The sequence below is a fragment of the Leucopleurus acutus genome (genome assembly GCF_964270905.1).
Source record: "Leucopleurus acutus genome assembly, chromosome: 15".
NCBI lineage: Eukaryota > Metazoa > Chordata > Mammalia > Artiodactyla > Delphinidae > Leucopleurus > Leucopleurus acutus.
In genome coordinates, this window is record NC_139157.1 from 6635547 (window position 1) to 6652354 (window position 16808).

Below are 16808 nucleotides of genomic sequence, written 5' to 3' on the forward strand. Positions count from 1 at the left end.
ATAAAGTCTTTTGCTTATTTTGAATTGGGGTGCTTGTCTGTATGGTGCTATATATAGTTCTTTATATAGTCTAAAGATGAATTATTTCACAAATATACATATTATAAATATTTTCTCCAGTCTGTGGCTTGCATATTCATGTTGAATAGTGTCTTTTGATGAGTGGAAGTTTTTAAAAACTTTCATTGAAATTCAATTTATAAATTTCTTCATTTATGGTTAGAGCTTTGTGTGTCCTTATTAAAAAAATTCTGTCTCTTTCAAGGTTGTAAAGATGTTCTCATTTGTTTTCTTCTAGAAACTGTATGGAGTGAGGAAGGGATTTAGATATCGAAATTCAGTTGTTCAAGCACCATTTGATACAGATTCTCCTTCCCTCAGAGAATTTCCTTGGCAACTTCTCAGTTTGTTTTTTCCCAATACACTTTACTGAGAAATAGTTTGTGTAAAATAGACTGCCTCCATTTAAAGGGTACAATTTGAAGAGTTCTGACAAGTATATAATCCCACAAAACCACCATCACAATCAAGATAGAGAACACTTCCATAACCCCTATATTAGTTTGCTAGAGGTGCCATAATAAAGTACCACCAACTGGGTTGTTTAAGCCACAGAATTTTATTCACTCACAATTCTGGAGGCTAGAAATCTGAGACTAAATTGTCAGCAAGGTTGGTGTCTATTGAGACCTCTTCCCTTGGCTTGTAGATGGTTGTCTTCTTCAGTGCCTTCATGTGATCTTTTCTCTGTGCATGTCTATGTCCCAATCCCATCTGTTAAGGACATCTTTTAAGGACACCAGTCACATTGAATTAGGGTCCACCATAATGACCTCATTTTAACTTAATTACCTCTTCAAAAACCCTATCTCCAAAACAGTCATATTCTGAAGAGGGTTAAGACTTTAACATATGCAGTTTTAGAGGACACAACTCAGCCCATAACACCCCCAAAAGATTCTTCATGCTCTTATGTAGCCCATTCCACTGTCTGCCCCCACCCGAAAGCTACCAGTGATCTGTTTTTGCCACTATAGATTTGTTTGCATTTTATATAATCAGAATCATGCATATATTCTATTTCATATTTGGCTTCCTTCCCTCACATAATTTTGAGAATCATCCACGGTGTTGCATTTATAAGTAACGTAATACTGTTGATTATTGAGTAGTATTCCATTGGATGGATATACCACATTTTGTTTATCCATTCATATTTTGGGTGGTCTCCAGTTGGTGGCTATTATGAATAAAACTGTTGTGAGCATTTGTATACAATTCTTTTTGTGGACTCGTTTTCATTTATCTTAGTCAATTATCTAGGAGTGGAATGGCCAAGCCATGTGTTAGTTGTGTGTTTAATTTTTTTTAAATGCCTAATAGATTTCCAGACTGACTGTGTCGTTTTATATTTGTACCAGCAGTATATGTGTATTCATTTGTTTTATATCTGACCGATATTTGGTATGAATATTCCTTTTTAATTTTATTCATTTGAATGGATGTGCTCAGTTAATTTACAACCTCAGTCTTTGTGGCTAGTCCATAAAACCTATAAGAAAAAGGATTCTTCTCTCTTTTGCAAACTCTAAGAATACAGAGTTTAAGAGCTGTTTAGTAGATATGTATTGTTTGGTTGGTAGATATGTATTGATTCAAAGGACTTTTCCCTATTATTTTCCCTGCTTACTATTAAATGATTGTGTTATTGAGCCTCTGCTATAATCATAGCACCATGCTTAGCTTTATTAGACACACAGATCTTAAAATCAAATGGAGGGAGATGCAGAACAAGGTTACTATATGACTGATGGAAATATCAGTCATGCTTTGAGAGAGTTATAGCAGCATGCTCTGGAAAGTGAATGACCCCTGGGGAAGGGTTGGGTAATCTGGAAACTGAGAAAAAGGAAGAAATGAAAAACCCACTGGGTTAAGTCTGGTCCCTTGAAACTGGCATCTTATTGCTTATCTATCTACAAAATTAAACATAATCGTACTTGGGGAGTTCTATTTTGAGAAATAAGAAATCCTGCTTTCAACAGTTGCCATTTTTAAATAAGTCAACATGTGCCAGGCACTGTGCAGTCTTACAGGTGTTATTTCACTTAATCTTCATGAAATCCCTGTGAAGGAGCTATTTAATCCCTCACTTTTCAAATGAGGAACGCTAAGTTTAGAAAGGCAACATGAAACTTGCTCAAGAGCATATAGCTAATAATTGGTGGAATTGGGATTCAACAGGTTGGTGAACTTTGACTCTCCTTTTCTGTATAATTTTATTGCAGACGGAGAGGAAAAGTTAGGAGGGTGGATGGAAGCCTCTGAGTGTAGCTGTCTTAAAGACAGTTTTGCTGTCCTTGTATTATGTCAGTAGTATAATTTTCAAAATAATTTTAGTCCCTTAAATTTAATTATTCGACTTAGATGTTTGTGGAATCATTCAAGAGGCTTTTTTTTTTTTGCGGTACGCGGGCCTCTCACTGCTGTGCCCTCTCCCGCTGCAGAGCACAGGCTCCGGACGCGCAGGCCCGGCAGCCATGGCCCATGGGCCCAGCCGCTCTGCAGCACGTGGGATCCTCCCGGACCGGGGCACGAACCCATGTCCCCTGCATCGGCAGGCGGACTCTCAACCACCGTGCCACCAGGAAAGCCCCAAGAGGCTATTTTAAATGCAACACAGTTGATGATAACCTGAGATAATTGGTAAAAGTGTAGTAAAAATACTATTAAAATTACCCTTTTCAAAACCTGTAAGTGCCAATACTTTGTAGAAGCATTTTGTAAAACATAACGCATAATTCGTTTAGGGAGCAGTGTGTATGCCCACCTATGAAGAACAGATTATAGAACTGATTTAGATAATTCAGGAAAAAAACACACCTTTGCTTAAACGGCCTGTCTGAAGCTTGTCAGAGTGATACTCGGATAAGAATTAGTTAAGTACTTCAATTTTCCACTTGATTGGATGTGACAAGACACAGCCAAAATGACTTGTGGATTTGTTCTGGAATTCTTAAGAATAAATATTATTTTAAGACTCATATTTCATAGATTTTTATCACTGTTTATTATGCCACTGAGTCATTTTTCTGAACTTCTGATTTACATGCGTCATATAAATGTATTTAAATAATATTCTGCTTCACGATTTTCAGCTGGTGGTAGCATTAATCAAGACAAATCCCCAATGTTGTAGTTTTCCACTCTCTTACTGATTCAAACTACTTGAATCACTGGATTCTATCAATGCCTTCTCAGATTTCAGAGGTCAACAGTACTAAGGTTTTAATTGAAGTAATTTTTCACTTGAGACCCAGAATGCAGCTGCTTGTACAAATGAATAAGATTATATGGTAGCCAAAATGCTGCTACAATATTTTTGAGTATTTTCAATATGAACCTGGAACATTTTATTTACTGTCAAGGATTGGCAAGCTTTTTCCATAAAGGGCCAGATAGTAAATATTTTAGGCTTATTGAGCCACAGCTCAATTTTGCCCTTGCTGTGCAGAAGCAGCATAGACAATACATAAATGAACAACCATGGCCGTGTGCAATAAATTTCATTGTGGACATGGAAATGTGAATATCATTTACTTTTCGTGTGCCACAAAAGGCTCTTCTTTTTATGCTTTTCAACCATTTAAAAATGTAAAACCATTCTTAGGTTGTGGCCGTACAAAGGCAAACCCTAGGCTGGATTTGGCCAACAAGGCCATTGTTTGCTGACTCCTGATATAGATGCTCAACTAATTTATGTATTTTTCTTGGTTGTAACTACTACTGGACAAGAAGGAGAAAGTTTTCTAAAAAGCAGCCACACGATTCTTTATTAAGACATGTATTTCACACTGTTCTGACATTTTTTTTTCTGATGTCTTTCTCCAATTCTATACTTTTGAGAGATGAAATACATTATTTTTTGTATTCTTCCCTTGTTGCATTCTAATCCATAGCTCCCTTGGGCTGCCATGTGATTTGCAGTCCTTGTTAATCTTGTGGTCTTGACACCTTTCTTACTCCTATATAAAGCCCGTTAATTATAAATGCCTTACCCATGCAACTGTTAAAGCAATGTATGCAATGAATAACCAATTAACATTTTATATTTTCTAAAACTAGAAAGGAGCAAAGTTAAAACTGCTTTCTAATGGCAGAAATTAACTGGGAAATTTGTTTCTATTTTCAGGATGGTTATAGCAATAGCATTCAATACTAATAGTTTGAGTAGTATGGATAAACTAGCACATATATTTTATCATGTTGAATTCTCATATCCAACGGAGTTCTATTCAGTTTTATTACCTGTATGTTTTGTTATGGTCTGAGATCAAGAAGAAAATTGTGAATGAATTTTCTGTAATTTCCTTGTACAACACAAGGGTTTGTCAGATAAAGTAGTACTTATGTGACAATTAAAGGAATTGTTACATAAATGTTTTTGTTGCTTTTTGGGCCCTGAAAAATTAACGCATGAAAAATTCATATCTGTGATATGCACAGAAAGTTTCATTGCATTCTGTGTTTCTAAGCTGGGGATCTGACCTTTCTATCTAGAAGATTTTTTGGATCTTCTGCTTATTAAATTGTAACTTTCTCCCTGTTTGCTGCTCCAGGTCTCACTCTGCTTTCTCTCCCGCCTCCTTTTTCTCGAGCCTTTGGGCTCCTTGTGGGCCTGCACGGCACAGAGGCCCCCTACTCTGCTACAGCCTACTGCAGATTTCCAGAAAAGTGTGGAACTCTCTTCTCAACCAAATTTCTGCCTTCTGCTTTTGTTAGTATTATGGCTTTACATGTTGCTAGTTATTAACTGTAATTCTCACGGGGCCTCAGGAGGGAGAGGAGATACAGGTGCCTCTGCTCAGCCTGCCGACTGCGCCCAGCGGTCCTCCAGGTGTGCCTCCCCGTGCTGCACTGCTGCCCCAGATAGTCCTTTTGAGTGAGACTTGCATGTGTGTTTTCATTTAAAAGTTATCAACTGAAATTGCAATGAACTTGAGAAAATTATTTATATTTTTAAACAATTAAATATAACTGCAATGGGGAAACTACTACATGTACATGTGATACAGGTTTGGAGCAATATGCCAAATATCATCTTAGTACATTGATGAAAATGGTTTTGACTTACCAGATCCCCCAGAAGGGTCCTGAGAACCCCCAGGGTCTATGTATCTTACTTTGAAAATCTTTGCATTACATATTACTTTCATTATCGTTTTATAGCATAAATAGATTTTAGAAAATGTATTAGGGAATACATTTGAATTACAATTTGTGCACCAAGTATATGCTGTTTTTTTTCTCAAAGGGTCCTTCTCGCTGGGAAGATGTCTTAATCCCAAACCAGATGAGTGGTGAATGCCAGTCTCCAAACTGCCCTGGGACTAGAGCAGTAAGTACTGGTCAAATCTGTTCTTTCATTATGGCATCTCCAGTGTTTACTAGGAAATGAGATTAGAGACAAAACACTAATTGATTCTTCCCATCCACTTTTATATTTACAAAAAGTGTTATAAGATTCAAAAGTGTTCATAATATTCACGAAAAATTCTGCCTGTATCATTGCCTTCCAGTGTCACTTTCCTAGAGACTTAACCACTTTGGGTGATTATGTTGAAACATGACAATTTAAATTCCTCACAAGGTGATGTTCATGGAATATAAAGAAGATCCTGTTCAGAGTCTGACAAAAGAAAATAACAAAGCTATAATGTTCATCTTTTTCCTAATGCTGTGATATTTTACATTTACGTTCCATATCATTCAAAATTGCTCTTTCTACATTTCTTAGCAGTTTTCTGACAGAGTGGGCTGTTAGAAAATTTAGAATGAATGACCAGCTGTAAATGGAATCCCCATCCTCTGTTCTCTGCAATCCATTTTGTCTTTGCAAACATACACCATGTGTTTCATATAGAGAAGGTATTTCTGGAACGAGAGCCTAAGCACTGAAGTTATTTTTTTAAATAATTTTATCATTATGGTCATGTTTATAACTTGTGTATTATACTTTTTACTTTGCAAATCCTTGGGTCCATCATAATCTGATTATATATATTTTCTGAGCTGTAAATACTCTTACGGCACCAACACAAATGTCAAGTTAGTTCACAAACTGTCACAGCCAGCTGACAGTTAATATCTTCTCTAAGGAACAAAGTCTGTCAACAGCAACAGGTAGAGTGTTTGAGCTAGGATCATTAGATGTGTCTTCTCTCTCCAATCTGCTGGATGATTGCAAGGCTACAGAGACAGCAGTGAGCAGCAGTGATGATCACTCTCCATCAAATGGGGCTAGGGACACTGAACAGCTCTTTATTAATGCAAATCCTGAAGAAAAATAATGAGTTGTGCGTCACTCACCGATATCGAGGCACAATACAGTCTTACAAGTTTGCTATTGGGATGAAATTAAAGTATACATACTTTGTAGGACAGATTTCTTAAGTATAATTGTATTTGCGTGTATATATGTGGATGTAGTATGCATATATTATAGTATACATGCCATGTAGACATAATTACATTTAATAATAATTTAAATCCTCTGGTGCATGTCACATTATGATCTCCATATCATCTTTACAGCAGTGTGAGCTCCTTTGAAAATCTACTTCAGTCATTGACAGTCTGACTGCCTCTGTGTACCTTCATATTAATTGGGAGGATTCAGCGTAGCAGGATAGACAATCTTGCATCTTTAAGGATTTAGCTTCAAATTGGTCACAGGGCTACTGTGTTGCTAGGGCTGAGAATCACGACCTTTGCTTGTTGAATATTCACCTCGCCTATTTATCAGTATACAGAGCTTCGTCTAAATCAGTTTATACTGAAGCTTTATTTCGGACAGCATGGTGAACTGACACCCTAAAAAATCCTTGCAGTGCACACTATATAAAAGTAGTGAATTGAATTCCAAACACATATTTTTAAAGAACAGCTGAGCTGACAACATAGTAAGGAAAAGGTCATATGCCCAAAAGTAAGAGAAGGCTAGACTCCAGAAAGGAAACTGTGTAAGCTAAAGCCACTCACCACGGGGGGCTACAGCCTCAGACCAGGCAAACGCTGGAGACTGCTGGTGAGTTTAGGGCCTCGTCAAGGTGGAAAGTGAAACCATAGAATTCTACATGAAGAACCTCCTGGAAAACATGATTTCCTCCTGGGATCAAGTGGAGAGAGGAAGGTGCTGGGGATAGTTGCCTATTTTGTTTTCACTCTAGGTAGAAATGTTGCTCCTAAGAATTTGTAAGCACAGACCCATATTTACCTGAGTTTGGGGCTAAATTTTACTCTTTCTGTGTGCACTTATATAAAGTCCTGAGTCTAGAATGTTGTTTAGGGTGGCCATGAGTTGGCAGTGCCAGGAACTGGGCTGAGACTAACCCCATCCTCCCAAGGAGACCTGTGCTCTCAAATGAGTCCTAAAATAATTCCCTCAGATAAAGTTTCACAGAGCATGACCTAACAGTCAGAAAAATCACAGATGGAAGCATGCCATCCTGAATGAGAGCGAGCAGAGTTCAAACCTGGAAAGAACACAGAGATTAAAGTTGCCTGGGAAAGACTATAAGTATGCCTAATGTGTTTAAAAAATGAAAGCGCACATATGATTAAAAAACAAAAGACTATCAGAAATATCCAGTCAGATTAAAAGATTAAATACACACACACAAACATGCACGCCCACATGTACATACATGCACACAATAACACGAGAAATTCTAGAATTAAAAACTATAATTGACACGAAATTGACTAGATGGGCTAAACAGCAGGTAAGTAGGTGAAAGAGCAATTCTAACTTAGATCTGAAATTTGCCCTGATAAAATTACTCAAAATGCAGGCAGAAAATATAACAGATTTAAAATATAAAAGAGAAGTTAAACAATATGGTGGGTAAAATTAGATTTCCAGAAGAAAATAATAGAGAGAATAGTGGAAAGGTAATATTTTAAAAGATAATGAAGCAGAGCTTTCCACAATTTTTAAGACTCAAGAATCCCAAGGAGGGCTTCCCTGGTGGCGCAGTGGTTGAGAGTCCGCCTGCTGATGCAGGGGACACGGGTTCGTACCCCGGTCCAGGAGGATCCCACATGCCGCAGAGCAGCTGGGCCCGTGAGCCGTGGCCGCTGAGCCTGCGCGTCCGGAGCCTGTGCTCCGCAACGGGAGAGGCCACGACCATGAGAGGCCCGCGTACCACAAAAAAAAAAAAGAAAAAAAGAATCCCAAGGAGTAGGAATAAAATGAAAGCCCCACCTAAATCGATCACTGAAATTGCAGAACAGAAAGATTCTAAAAGCATCAGAATGAAGAAGACTGGTTACTACACAGGAGAAACAATCGATAGTTATTAAACCAACAGCAACATCAGAAGGCAGACGACACAGGAACAATACCTTCAAAATATTGAAAGAAAATAAATGCTAAACTAAAATTGTATTTAAGAAAAACTTTTAAAAGACAAGATCAACAACCAAAAAGATATTTTCAGGTAAACAGAAACTCAGGGAATTAACTTCCATCTAAACCTTTCAAATATTTTTAAGTTAAATTATTTCAGAAAGAAAGAAAATGATCCCAGAAGGAAAGCCTGAAATGCGAGAAGGAATGATTGGAAACAATGTAGAGAAACCTAAACAAAATGTAACAATCAGTATGATAATATTTGATTAATGGAAATATATGTAAAGATAAATAAAGTTTCTGGACAATATTGCATGTAAGCATCAAACATAAAGCATTCTAGGATCTTTGTGCTTTTCACCAGAAAGGAAAGACAGTGACTAAAATTAAACTTGTTTTTGGTACACGAATGTTCATAGCAGCTTTGTTTGTAACAGTGCACACTGGAAATAACCCACATGTCCAACAACAGGTGAGTGTGTAGACAAACTGGAAGAGCCATACAGTGGTTTACTGCTCAGTGATAAAAAGGAAGTCACTGTTGACACAACCTGGATGGTCCGCAAAATAATTATGCTAGTGAGAGAAGCCAAACAAAAAAAGGAGATGCTGCATGATTCCAGTTATGTGAAATTCTAGAAAACACAAACAATCTACAGTGATAGAAAATAGATCAGTAGTTGCCTAGGGACTGGGTAGAGGCAAGTAGAGCCTGAGGATGGGACTAAAAAGGGCCCGAGGAATCTTTGGGGATGAGAAATTGTTCAGTATCTTAGTTGTGGTGTTGGCTTCATGGATGTATATGTATGTCAAAACGTAGGCTATTTATCCATGTGCAGTTTATTTGATGTTAATGATATCCCAGTAAAGCTATAAAATAACAATGCCAACATTTTATACAATTAGGAGATTTCACATAAAAATTCAAACCTCAAGCTCATCCTGAAAAGCCATAAGGTCAGGCAGCTCTGTGTTGGCCTCTCAGCCAGAGTTCCTCACCCCTGTGCACTCCTCAGCTGTCTGCCGAGGTGTGTTAGTGAACTTGAAGGCTTTCCTCTGGTGTGTAATTCTGAGGACCCCTCACACTCCCGACACGTTTGGGGTTCTTCTCCCTTGTGAATTGTCTGGTGGTAAATAGGCTGCTTCTCCTCAAAGGCCTTTCTGAACACCATGAGTTTATAGGCTCAGGGCTGGGTCTCATGTGCCTTGGCCAGGTTCAAGTCCTTGCTGTCCAGTGCCCAGGCTTCCTCACCATGCCCCTGCTGGGGGACCGCATGGGGTTGGGGGCCTCAAGTCCCGGGAAGGGCAGGAGTGCAAAGTTGTCCAGTGCACAGCATGGTAGATGCCCCTCAGGGCGTTGTCACAGAGTCCTCTTCTCCCAGGAGGGGCTCACAACCACACCTTGCAAGGTCATGGGCCCCATGCCAGGTTCATCACCTCCAAGTTCAGATGACTTCATCTGAACCATGACCTGGGGGCCTCCTCAGAAGCTGCCCCGTATAACCCACTGGGAAGCAATTCCTACCCCAGTGATCTAGTTATACCAGTCATTTTTAACATGAAACTCAAGTTAAAAATGCATTTAAATTGTATAGAATTACCATCTAGGGGATTGAAATACAATACAGGTGTCAGGTTAGAAAGAAAGAAGGGAGGGAGGGAGGAAGGAAGGAAGGAAGGAAGGAGGGAGGGAAGGAAGGAGGGAGGTAGGGAGGGAGGGAAAGAGGGAAGGAAGGAAGGAAGGAAGGAAGGAAGGAAAAAAGGGAGAGAGTGAATTAGAGGAAAATGGGACAAATAAGTAGCACACACCAAAGAAAAAAAAAGGTAGAAATAAAACCAAATATAACAGTTAATGAAATTAAATGTAAATGGACTAACTAAAGTTTAGAAGACAGATTATTAGACTGGATTAAGAGAAGAAAATCCAACTTTATGGAGGTTACAAAAGGTATACCTAAAACATATGAGAACAAAAATATTGAAAGTGGAAGAATGGAAAATGATGTACCATACAAATAGTCACCGAACACAGCTGTTGAAACTTTTAATTGCATATAAAATAGATTTAGGGAAAAAAAGCATTATTAAAAGTTAAGAAACATTATTAAAAATAGATTTCGAGGGCTTGCCTGGTGGCGCAGTGATTGAGAGTCGGCCTGCTGATGCAGGGGACATGGGTTCGTGCCCCAGTCCGGGAAGATCCCACATGCCGCGGAGCGCCTAGGCCCATGAGCCACGGCCGCTGAGCCTGTGCGTCCGGAGCCTGTGCTCCGCAACGGGAGAAGCCACAACAGTGAGAGGCCCGCGTAATGCAAAAAAAAAAAAAAAAAGTAGATTTCGATGAAAGGTTCAATAACCCAGGAAGATATAGTAGTTTAAAACTTGTATGATCTCAATAACATGGATATAAAATACATTAAGGACAAATTGTCAGAATTAACAAATTGTACAGATGAAGCTGTAACCATGAGGGAAGATAGTGAGCTAACTCTCTGAGGAGTTGAGGGCTCCAGTAGTGCAAACTCAGGAAGCCGTAGCCTACTAACACAACCACTGAGCAGGGTGGCATCCTGAGTGCTACACCCAACCATGAGGGGCACCCCTTTTTTGAGCACATATGGAACATTTCAACAATTGATCTTGTTTTAAGTCATTTAAATATCACTAACGGAAACATAACCATAAAAACCTCTTAAACATGGAAATTCAATTAACTTAGTCAATTAAAAAAAATCCAAATGGAAATATGGGATCAAACAATAATGAAAATATAACACATATCAAATCTTTGGGGATGCAGCTAAATTAGTATTTAAAGGGAGTATTTAGAACCATAAATGCTACTTTTATAAAAGAAGAGAGGATAACATTATTTAAAGATATTGTTTAAGAAAGGAGGAAAAAATTGTCATAGCGAACTATTTTTTTTCCCATATCTAATGAACATAAATAAATTGTTAAATAAAGGACATGAAGGTATGCACACTTCTGAATAACTATACCAGTGGGTGGGCAGAATTGCTCAATATGAGTCGTTTAATTCCTTCTTCTTTGCTCTTATCTTAAAACCATTTTTCTGGATTGTATTTTTACAGTGCAGCCAAATGTAAACCATGACTTCTATTTTCTAAAGCATTGTGTGCGGTGTTTGTTTCTCAAGAAGATGAGAAGATAGGCACTTTAAGTAGTTTATCATATTTAAATTTGTAGAGCATTTTAAATTTTGACACTATTTTATACACTATGTATTATATTATTATAAAAATGTTTAATTTCTATCACTTGAATAAAATATCCATATATTTAAAATTCAAAAGAGCAGGGTCTATAATGTATTCTTAATTAATGTTTAGGCACTTAAAGATCATCTAACCAGATCATTTTAAATGGCAGTAAACTTTCACCTTGGTTTTTAAGACTACAGATATAAACTTGATCCTACCTACACTTTAGACAGAGAAATCTGAAACAAATTCAGTTCTACACTAGTCACTGTTATCTTAGAAGGAGCATCACATTAGTTCTGAAAGGCATCTTACCTTATTATAAAAACAATTCTAGTCAGTTCCAAGGGTGTGTGCTTGAGATTAAGAGGGACAGAATCAATTAGGATTTTTTTTCCATTAGTGAAATTAATTCAACTTTGGATATGATATAGACTTTAAGTTTTCTGTGTAAATCTTCATTTTATATTTTGCCTATGATACCTTAAACAATGAAGATATTTGTGTGTGTGCGTTGGGGGATATATATTTTTCTTACTTGTACACATGTAGGCTAACGCATACCCAGAAGCCTTACTCTCTAGGAATTATTCCTGAGTTCTGAATCATAACTTTTAAAAGTGAGTATTCCCTGTCCATCAAACGCTCTCCTGTGAAGGCATCTGGCTTAGTGGTGCTTTTATGGTAATTAAGGGTTTCTTAGCCAACTGTGAGATTGTTGATTTTTCCCTCACGTCTGACAGTGGGGTTTAGGATAAGGGATAGTCCCTGGGATGAAAAAGAAATCAATTATATCTTGTCTTGGTCTGTTCAGTCTGCTATACCAAAAATACCACAAATTGGGTGGCTTATAAACAACAAATACTTATTTCTCACAGCTGTGGAGGATGGAAGTCCAAGATTAAGGCACCAACAGATTCAGTGTCTGTTGAGAGCCCACTTCCTGAGACTTAGATGGCCATCTGCTCATTGTGTCCTCAAGTGGTGGACAGGGTGAGGGAGCTCTCAGGGGTCTCTTTTAATAAGGGCTCTGCTCTCATGACCTAATCACCTTCTAAAGGCCCCAACTCCAAATACCATCACAGTGGGAAACAGGTTTCAACATATGAATTTGGGGAAAACACAAACATTCAGATCGTAGCAAACCTCAAAGTAATAAATAACCAAGGTCATGATTTTTATGCTTATTAAGGGATGTTGATTTCACTACTTAGCCTATAGCATGCATTATGTTTTATGTTTCTGAGGAGTAATATTTACTGAAATTCTGTGTAAAACAATAGAAAACTTTCTTTTTTAGATTGCTTGATTTTGACCAGAGTTAAGCTCTTTTACATAGAACTTTTCTTTCTTATCAGAAACAGTTGAGATAAATCTGTTAAAATAGCTCAAAGACTTATTTCAAGTGAAGCTTGATACTAAAAACTATCCCCTGAATTATAATAAATGACATAATTATTAAACTCAGTGCAGCAAATGGAGAGTTTTCATCTTACTCAACATGCAATTTATTTCTTGCATTTTCCCTGTTAGGCTCAGTATATGTCAACTGGAACATTAGTTTGAATGCAAGTTAATTAATATTCATAGTCTCTCTCTTTGATTTCATCTTCTGGGAAGATGTTGACCAGAACAAAATGAATAGTAAATAAGTGTCACCTAATACTGTAAAATTTTTTATTTATAGGTCATTTGCATATTTTATGTCCGAAAAGTTTCTTATTAATGTTTTAGTTTAATCAAGTTACTATCCTTGAAGGGCTCTGTGTTTCTTTTTGTTGTTGTTTTAGGCTTGAGTAGGATCTCACAAAATGAGTCTCAGGATTTCTCAGGATGGTTTCCTGGTATAAACTATATGTTCTTATTTTTTCCAATATCTAATAATAATGGAAGGTTGGCTTTGTTTCGTTTTTAAGAAAAGATCTGAGGTTGCCAGTGTCCCTGAGGTAGTCACAAATGAAAGCCTTTTTTTGCACAATGTAAAAGGAGCTCCGTATTCTTATGTTGCCCAAACTCCTCTGCATAATGCAATAACCAACGTGGCACAAACATCTCCAAATATGTATTTAAACAATCCCAACCCTTGTGGTTCCAGGGGAGCCATTGAACCCAAAGGGCTGCTGGGTGCTTAAACGTGGAGGGTGGAGAATGGAAACAGAAGTAAAAGAGGAAAGAACACATTGACTCCTCTCTCATTCTGACCTGCTCTGGTCAAAGAGAAATGGTCTCCCTGTCCTTACACTGTCCTACAGTCATATTTTCTAAATTCTAAATAAAATTGAATTCTGAAAGTTTTGCAGTCAAACTCAGATTATGATTGAATGGTATCTAAGCAGGACGAAATGTTCTTTGTTTTCTGACATGCAATTCGGGTGACAAACTAGAAACTTCTTATAGCATTTTTCAAAAACTGATCAAATATTCAGACTCAAGGACAGTTCATTTCTAAATCAAGTTTTGAGGACTTGAAAACAAAAAGTGTCATTTTAAAAAAAATTAAGGCAAAATTGAAAGATACATATTTTATTATGGAATTGGCAGAAATTTTGCAAATTTAAATAAAAATTTTAAAATTTTGTTTATAAACAAATTAGTCTGCTATGAAAAAAAATGTGTCAGTTTTTAAGAGTACTAAAGAAATTGAGGTAGTTTTTAAGAACCCACAGGTATTTGTGCAACTCTGAAGTCTAGACTCAATTCCATTCAATTTCTCTTTTTCTGTGATATAACCCCATTTTTATCTGAGCTCTTTTATAACTTAGTGGAAAATTAAATCAACAGTCATCTTCAAATGGTATTGTTAAAGACTCTTGTACTGTTACATGAAAAAAACTAATCACCAAAGAAAGGAAACCAGGTACCAGAAATCCGTGCATGTATATATAGCAGAATACCTATGCACATGAGATAACCAATATCCACACCATAGTCCCACAGACATAACCTTGGTTTAGTTTATGATGCCATTTTTCAAGCAAATGGGCGGTTTCCATAATGTATATTTTAAATATTGAAAATAATTCTTGCCTCCTCAGTTCCAGGAAAATTCTGTTGTTTGTGAATTGTAAGTTGTTTTTTCACTTGATGATCTGTGATTCTCTGTGCTATAATTTATATCTTATTTCATATACAGAAGAAAATCATGCGTATTACCACAGTGCTGTTTGGATATGATCAACTTTTATCATCCCCAGAGGCTTCAAAAGTTACTCCTTAATTTCTCATCTTTCCGTGGAATGATTCCAAAGCCAGATATGTCAGTGAGGGGCTGTGTTGAAGTTTTGCTGTGGCTTTAGACAAGGGCCCCAGACAACAAAGATACAACAAAGGAATTTATCACGATTAACCAGAAAAAGGTGCACTTCGAGACTGTTAGGTTTTAGATTAGGGGAGAAGGTATATGGATCTACTAGAGAAGATAGCTATAGATATAATAAGATAATTTCAGTAGATTTACAAATGAAATTCTGAGAACTGGAGCAAAGAAAGATTAAATACTACTGTAAACATCACTGAATGTTTCCACTGGGATGGTAGATTAGACCTAAATGGAAATATCAGGGATTGGGGACTAGAGGTCAGCCTGCGATAGCCTCTGTGCAGACGCACAAGAGGCTAATGGAGTGAGAATAGAAGGAAGATGTGGGAGTAATGGGCCAAGAGAATGAGGCCTGCTTCTCAACCAGGAAATCACCCTCTTGATCCTTCAAGCAGGTGACTGATGGCTCTTGGAGACCCACACTTCATCATGCCTTGATGGCAGAGTCATCAAGAAACCATCATCCCTCTTATTCAGGTCAAGCTAGCTCTCAAAAAGTTACCAAGGGCCATGATAAAATTTAGTTTTTCAGATATATGCTGAAAAAAAAATACTTAAAGCTATTTTACCAAACTTGAGAGGTAGCATAGAAAATATAAACATATGGAGAATAAGATCAAAACTGAGAAGAATTTCATGCACTATTGACGCACATGTAGTGAAACATTTACTTCCACTAATATTTCTTAGAAAACAAACATAGTTTGGGGTCCTCAGATCTGAATTTCCTAAAGTAGGTAATTATCTTCCCCCTCAGTACTCAGAGTTCTAGAAAATAAACTCAGTGCTGACCATAATACATGAGTGTTTTTATGAGATGAAGACAAAACTTTTATGTTTAAAGATTGAAAAGCGAAATATACTTTAAAATGTGTGTGTTTCCATTCAGAGAAATATAGTTATTTTCATAACAGGTATTTATGTGTTATGTTATGCGCTGTGTAGAAAACAAAGACTGACCTTCAAGCACCGGAAGTCTGGTTGGGGAGATAAGACTTTACAGAAATGACTGCAACCCAGATTCAGCAACACAAGTAAAATACGCATTGAGCATGTCTTCTACGCCAGGCTCTAGGAATAGAAAAGGAAATATTTCATTTACTGCTGTCATCATTTGGGGAAGATGTCAGGGTGGGGTCGGACATGTAGGCCAGTGATGATTTTTACCACAAACTACATCTTGATAAAGACAGATATGAAGGAGTGTAAAAGACTTCACTTTGTGAATAAGGGAGAAGAAATAAGACAAATTGGTATATCACAGAGGCCATGAGACCAGCACAAAGAAGTGTTCTGTGGGAGTTCAGAGAAGGGAATTCCTTTAACAGAGGTGACCAAAGAAGGCTTTTTGGAGGAGGCGGGCCTGAGGCATAGGTAGTAGAAATTCCACAGGTAGTGATGTCGTCAAGGTTAGGAGCATTTTGTGAGGCAGAGGAAATGACAGGAATAAAGACATAGAAAATTAAGGGTCATTCATCCCATGAAGTACTGTTAGCTGCCTGCTGTCTGGTAGATAGTAGGCTCAGCCCTCCTGTGTGTGCAAAGTCAACATCCTCTGCTTCCACGGAGGTCCTCTCAGCCCTGATGACCTTGGATTTATCACGAGGAAAGATGGAAAAGAGGCCCAGGGTGTTACAAGGGCGTGAAACAGGGCGTCTGCCTAGAATCTGTGAGTAGGGCACCCTTGACTGGAGGAGTGGAGGCCAGCCCTGGGATCTGCAGGCTGAGTCAGAGTTACTGGTGGCGAAGCGGGAGGGTAACTTCCGGCAGGAAGGACCCTCTTGCAAGAGCCCTGCTGTGGGAGGCTCCTTGGGGAAAGCACCTGGAATTTGGAGGTGACAGAGGAACAGGA

General features: G+C 37.9%; 1 protein-coding gene across 2 annotated transcripts in view; it reads left to right on the forward strand.

Moving 5' to 3' along the window:
• PRKN (parkin RBR E3 ubiquitin protein ligase) overlaps positions 1-16808 on the forward strand; it is a gene marked incomplete at its 3' end in the record, with an annotated part of 1244701 nt that overhangs the window by 649575 nt on the left and 578318 nt on the right. For both annotated transcript variants that reach the window (XM_082855877.1, XM_082855878.1), the window contains exon 5: positions 5315-5398. In XM_082855877.1, the coding sequence (XP_082712003.1) occupies positions 5315-5398 (84 nt within the window). The remainder of the gene's footprint in view (positions 1-5314; positions 5399-16808) is intronic.